We start from the raw sequence: 7,325 nt of genomic DNA on the forward strand, positions 1-7,325 counted from the left end.
CAACTAAACAATAGAAAAATTGCAAGACAAATAAACTGGCAAACTGTTTTGACCAACAGAATTTGTGATTAATATATTTTATGAAATAGAATAGAAACAAAAACTGTCAAAAATAGAACAACAAATAGGCTATTACACATGACAACATTCCCCAAACTGACATCAATGGAAAATACCCTTCTCCTGATGGGACAGTTCAACCTGTCGTTTAAAATTCGACAGTTCAACCTTCATTATTGGGCTTTTAATAGTTAGGGAGATATAAAGTAGACCAATACTTGTGACAACTTCCACAAGTAATCGAAATATGTTATATTAAAGGTTAGACATCGTCAACTAACTATCACACAATGGAGTTAATATCTTACAAATTAGAATATGCGCAGTAAGGGCTTTAGTTTCGATTTTTTTTTCCACGCCTCCCGAAGAATATAAACCCAGTGCGGATTCATGTGGTGATCATATGACTGCCTGAGATCCAACATGGCTCGCCTGCTGCTCCTTTATCTGTTTGCTGTGTCGGGTGTTTTCGCTGGACGCTATTTTAATGAGAATGAGCCCTGCTACAAACCACATCCGAGGAGAAATCTACAGGGAGTGAGGTATGACGCCACCTTTTTCAACTGTATATACATGTTATATGTGTGACTACACGAGTAGCTTAACCAGGACAGTGGTTCAAATCCTAGAGAGCTGCCTAGTGCCTACCTAGACAGCAGTTTTGGGCATTACAGGCAGGGCGACATTCTTGAACCAGTAATGCAGTCAAGGTAGGCAGCTCACTCGGATGTGAGGAACAGCCTAACTGTTCACTTCTCTCTGTCTTGAAAGCTGATCTAAAGAGGAGTATAAAAAGAATGGGGTTTTGCTGTTCTGGACTTGTAAGTGAACATGTGACATGTTGAAGTATCATACTGTGAAAAATGCAAATAATTTTCCCTGAACTTCCTTGTATGTGTTTTTGTTTTCAATCTATTTTCTGCTGTCCCTGACTTGAACTTAGTATTGATTTGGCACTATTAAGCCAAGTTTTTGAATATTTTCTTTATCTAGTGCAATACTATTATATTCTTTCCATATGGGCAATGTGCAGAATAACTTACTAGTACTACTACTTTAACATTTTCTGTACTATTGTATGTATACTGAACACAGTTTGTGGATTTTCTATAATGTTTTATAGTGCAATAATATTTTATACTTCTCACATGGGCAATATTCGGAATAGCATGCTAGTACTACCATATAATTATTTTCTATTCCTTTAGTATGTAGCATGCAGTATGCATATGGAACGCAGTATGATCATTTTATATAAAATATTATTTTATAATATAATGTGATATTATATTCTTCTCACATGGGCAATGTTTGTAATAGCATATTAGTACTACCATAATAATTTTACTGTTTTTGTAGTATGCATATTGAACATAGTTTGTAGATTTTCTCTAATATATTCTTTATATAGTATAATGTATAATATATTATCATCTTGGCAATGATTAGAAGAGCATACTAGTACTACCATACTAATTTGATTATTTTTGTAATATTTAGTAATTATATTGAACACAGTATATGGATTTCTTTTCTTTATATAGTATAGTAATATAATCTTCTCACATTGGGAACGTTTGAAATAGCATACTAGTACTACCATACTATTAAGATTTCTGTACTTCATACTCTAGTATGCATACTGATCGTTGCATGTGTATTTTCTATAAAATATTCTTTAGATGGTATAATGTGTAATATTTTATTTATATAATATATAAACTATATAAGTGCAGACCATATAATATAATGTATGATATATTCTCACATGGACAATAATTGGAATATTATATCCTAATAGTTCACTAATTTTACTATTTTTGTAGTATATACTTAGTATTCTTATTAAACACGGAATAGGGATTTTCTTTAATATATTCTTTATAATTATATAGTATAATATAGGTATGGGGAATAGTACTCGGACGTGGCCACAATGATGATCGATCATGAAAACAATGATCGATGATGATCCTGCATGATGTGACTTTTCATTTAATTCGAAATTCGTTGACCATTACCTGACAACTAAACACAAATGTGCAAAGACGGAGCTTATTTTTAATTTTGAGATTGATTACGTTGTGGTTTTGAGGGGTACATTGATTGTCAGAGGCGTGTCGTCATAGCAACCAAACTGATATACGACGCTGCAATGCTATCATTATGATAATCAAAAAAGCATGTTTTGAACACCTGTCTCTGCAACACACATTTTATTATCCTTTAATATAAGAACTTTGACTCGTTAATATTATTTAATACAAGTGAATGTTTGTCACTGACTGTAAACCTGTCCTGGGTGCCGAAATGTTTGCGTGACGTAACGTGCACCTACATCTCGACGAAATGGGAGTTGAAGATTTCCGCACGAGTTTCCAAGTCTGCCATAGTGTCATTCCATTGCACTTTCTCCAGCTGAAATGTGTAAATTCCGACTCTCCATGTTGAATGGAGCGCTACGTGAATAATCACAGGAACAACAATACGGAGCATCATGGCTTTCCCACTGGAGTGACACTTGAGACACAAACACTAGGCGTGTGGCAGTGGACTGCGAGTGTTTCAAACGGCTAGATCAGAACAGAATGCAGCGTCTTCAAAACTGAACTTCAACTTAACACACATATTAAAAATGTGATGGTTATGGCATCTTCTGTTAAGCCATTAAGCAATTAGAGTGCTTGAGTAGACAAAATGAACAAAATGCCCATCCCTAGGATAATATCATTTAATCTTCTCAAATGGGCAATGTTAAGAATAGCATCCTAGTACAGTAATATATTCTTTATACTGAATAGTACAATAATATTTTAATCTTCTCTTATTATTTGATTGGACTGCCAATTACATTTTTACACATACTTTGATTGAAAATGCTAAAAAACTTTATTTATGACCTCAATGTTGCATATTGCTGTTTATCGTTTCATAATCCATACTGTTTCACATACTGTTGGCAGCCTACAGTATACTCTGTAGGTTGTTCTAAATGTAGCTTATCACAAGCCCCTTCATCTTGCATAGACTGGCCCCATTGTCACCTAGTGTACTGCAGGTGTCCCGCCTCATTGCAATTCAGTGTGTGAAATAAAGAAGAGAAATGCATGAAAAGGTTGTCACCACATCACAGGACAGTTTTACACCTGATTTATTTATAATCATAAATGTCATGCTTGGTTCCCCTTTTTAATTGCTAACTGATGAGCAAGATGGCACGGGAGTGTTTTGGCTGGATTTTCCCTTGCTGCTTGCTGTGAATGCATTTTCAGGGTTTTGGGGTCAGAGATGAGAACATTGAGAGTAGAGCCAATGCATGATCACAGATAGCAGCACTTGGCTAATATTTAAACCTAAAAATGTGACTGTAGCTGTCCTTTTGTTTGACCCTGTTTTGAAAAATGTTCTGATATCTCTTGTGGTTGAACCTGTGCTTATCAACTGTTTCGTTTTGGTTTCTTCAGAACAGGACCACGTCCATACGAATATAATAATTTACAGGAGCTCCCCAAAGCATGGGATTGGAGAAACATCGATGGCGTCAATTACGTCAGCACCACACGCAACCAACACATACCTCAGTACTGTGGGTCTTGCTGGGCTCATGGAAGCACAAGTGCTTTTGCAGGTGAGAACTCATTTTTGGTGAACTACTGTATTCCTTTGAGAGTTTAAATACTTTAAGATTATCACAAGGTTGTTTAATCATTAAAGATCCAATGATGTAGACCTATCATGATCTGTTGCAATTTTTATGCCATTTCCTTGTTTTTGTGATGACACCACCTGACTATCATCTGACTAAACCAGCTGTCATGAGTTTTGTAGTGTGACTGGACCTGTAAATTGTCTTGATTATTTTTCCTTGTGTATTTCAGATCGTATCAACATCAAACGGAAAGCAGCATGGCCATCTGCCTATCTGTCTGTCCAGAACGTTGTTGACTGTGGTAATGCAGGTTCCTGCCATGGTGGAGATCATTCTGGAGTGTGGGACTATGCAAACACTCATGGCATCCCAGATGAAACCTGCAACAACTATCAGGCCAAAGATCAGGGTAAGAGGGCCCCCTTAAATCTACAGTATATGGTGGGATGTATTGTACTGTTGTATGAAATGTAACGAAGTTTACATTTTCTGAAAATGTGAGTGGTGCTTGTCTGGGCAAAATACTCAACCACGATGGCATGGTAAGTTTGGTATGAGGTTGCTTATTGCTCCTAAGGTGTTTGAAGTGGTTATTAACATGCTGCTAGGGTGTTCTGGGTGGTTTACTGGTGTAGTTACTTACCGGCCTAGAGTTGATAGAGACCACCCCATGTCTCAACGATATCCTGGTCTCTAGATAATTGCCTGGGTTCCTCCAGGATACAACCCCAATTCTAAAAAAGTTGGGACAGTATGCAAAATGGCAATAAAAACAAAAAGACGGACACCGACACAAACACTTAAAGGAATCATGGTGTTCAAAAACGCAGATATTTTAGTCTGCTTTTCAGGTGGTTGACACGACATATTTTTCGACACGCGCTCTGTCCGCTGGTGGGAGTGTGTGATGGGGAGTCGACTCCAAAAGAGTCGGTTCCTAGACTCTGAATAGCCCCAGAGTTGGGGTAGACTCCAGCACAGGAATTGACTCTCGGTGTTGACTCTGTAACTGTGTCCGAAATCACTCAGTTGTGAGTGTCTAATCCCTATAAAAATTATATTTTTGCCATTAAGTCGAGTAGATTTTTTTTTACATTTTCAAGAAAACCTGGAATCGAACACCCCTATGCTCACTTGTGTGCACAATGGGGTGGAACTCCGCCGTGCGCAATTACAGAGAGCCGAGGAGAATTGTAAACGCGCGACCATGTAGAGACAGAAATTACATGCGTCATATAAATAACATAAGGGCTATTCAGTTTGTTTAATAAAAATATAGAAAAGGTAACCTTAAATTACTTCTGTTGTGATATGGCGCTATATAGAAAATAAAATTAACTTGACCTTCAAGGGGGGGCGGGGCGCCCCTCTAATATAATGGCAGGGGAAAACAATGCATGACTGTTTTTAAGACAGTGACATCTGAGGGATCGGAAATCACGTGCATCCCGAAGTAATTTTCAACCTTGCCCTTTACGCTCTTTAAGATTTGACCGTATTCCTTGAGTCGTTTAATATTATTGTGCACTGTAGTTCTATTCCAGGCTGTATACAATTTACAAATCACTCCTTTGTGTTTTTTATTAGAATTTTGCATACTGTCCCAACTTTTTTGCAGTTGGGGTTGTAAGTCTATTCTCACTTTCTCTGCACAATTTGTGGTACCATTCCCATGATTGTAGCACAAATGGTGTGGGATGAGTTCTGTGCTGATATCTGAACAAACCCCTAAACCGTAAATGTGAGCAATAGTGGAAAAACCTTTAATAAAAATGTCCTAGTCACATTTTACTAAATTTAAAAAAAAAAATGCAGCCTATTTTGTAGGGCTATTGAGATTTTCTTTTTGACATTGTGACATAATTTTTACGACAGTTACACCCCCAATTCTCATTACCGCCATGTGAAAAAGATAGTTATGATATTCACATTACCGTAACATGAAAAATAAACCAATTGTATTATTTAAATGAGTATTTAAACATAATAGTAGTACTCCCTTGGTATTGCCTTTCATTTTTCACAGATTTAAATAAAAAAATAAAAATAAAAACAACACCGGAAAACGGTTGTAGTAAAAATCTAATGTCCAGAGGCATTGCAGTAATTAGAATTGGGCAGTAGAATGTCACAATGCAAAAAAATATGAATGCCCTTAAATGAAAGCTTCAGTTTCTTTATGCAAAATATATTTTCATTTTTTTGTATTAATCCAGGACGTTTTCTTGACAGGTTTCATGAAAATTGCCCTTGAAATAATAATGCTTGCCGTAGGCAGTCTTTCTGCATTAGAATTTATTTCGCTTGAAAATTATATGATAGAATAATTCATTTGTGTATGTTTGTTTTTTCAGACTGTGATTCGTTTAATCAGTGTGGAACCTGCACAACCTTTGGTGTGTGTAACATTGTGAAGAACTACACTCTCTGGAAAGTTGGAGACTACGGCTCAGTCAGCGGCCTGGACAAGATGAAAGCGGAGATCTACAGTGGCGGACCTATAAGGTGTATAGACTGTTGGATGAAGGATTTTTAATATTACTTTAAAAAATAATGTTACCATGTCTGTTTATGAAGCTGCCTTCAATGGAAGCTGCCTATTATGTAGGTAGTAGTCATCAAAGCAGCTCTTTAGGATTTGGAACAGAATTGAGATCTTCAGACTCGATATTTGTTTGTTTTTGTAGTTGTGGGATTATGGCAACGGACAAGCTGGATGCGTACACTGGTGGTTTGTATTCAGAGTATGTTCCGGATCCCTATATAAACCACATTGTATCAGTGGCTGGCTGGGGTGTTGACGAGACTGGAGTGGAGTACTGGGTTGTTCGTAACTCTTGGGGAGAACCATGGGTAAGATAGCCCTGAAAAGTTGACTAGTGTGACCACCATACATGCACAATTTAAAATGTTTAATGCAATCTCTGGCCTTTTGTTTAGGGAGAGAAAGGTTGGCTCAGAATTGTCACCAGTGCATACAAGGATGGCAGTGGAAGCCAGTACAACCTTGCCATCGAAGAAGACTGCATGTATGGAGACCCAATTCTACCCAAGAACTATGTGTAGAATACGGTCAGGTGTTCAGCTCTGAAAATACACTTATTTTAGATTAGTCTAAATTTGCCACATTTTTTAAATAGCACACAGAAAAAAAAAATTCTGACTCTTTTGCAGAGGTATGTTTATTTTATCTAAATATACAGTATAGTTTTAATTGCAATCTCAGGAATATTATATCAGAACTTGTACAGGTTTATACTTTAATTCTGCATTTGTATGTCTTAAACCAATGTTCTTTTTTAATTGTCAATGCCACTTAGTGATCAAAAAGGGAAAGTAGCAGCCATCTTTTTTTTTTTTTTTATACTAGAACTGTTTTAAAATGGACTAATTCCTCACCATTGTTAATGGTAATTCGTCTGTTCCTTGTGTTCCTATAGCTTTTTAAAGCTTTTGGGGTTTGCTAAAGCAAAAATATAACATTTACTTCCCTTTTTTGATGGGGGTTTTGCTTGAATGCATCTGTCAAACCATGCCAACATATGCAAAAACTGAAGTCATGGCTAGATATATTAAATTGTCAATCACTCTCTTCAAATAAAAGCCTTAAGTTCCA

At 36.6% G+C, this 7,325-nt stretch overlaps 1 protein-coding gene across 1 annotated transcript; it reads left to right on the forward strand.

Moving 5' to 3' along the window:
* The first annotated feature begins 466 nt into the window (after window positions 1–466).
* LOC127654109 (cathepsin Z-like) lies at window positions 467–7,325 on the forward strand. Its single transcript, XM_052141108.1, has 6 exons — window positions 467–602; window positions 3,525–3,688; window positions 3,939–4,118; window positions 6,064–6,214; window positions 6,397–6,562; window positions 6,650–7,325. Exons 1-6 carry the CDS (start codon window positions 484–486, stop codon window positions 6,773–6,775), a joined length of 906 nt encoding a protein of 301 aa, XP_051997068.1. The 5' UTR covers window positions 467–483; the 3' UTR covers window positions 6,776–7,325.

This window comes from Xyrauchen texanus, chromosome 13 (assembly GCF_025860055.1).
Source record: "Xyrauchen texanus isolate HMW12.3.18 chromosome 13, RBS_HiC_50CHRs, whole genome shotgun sequence".
In the NCBI taxonomy this organism is placed as follows: domain Eukaryota; kingdom Metazoa; phylum Chordata; class Actinopteri; order Cypriniformes; family Catostomidae; genus Xyrauchen; species Xyrauchen texanus.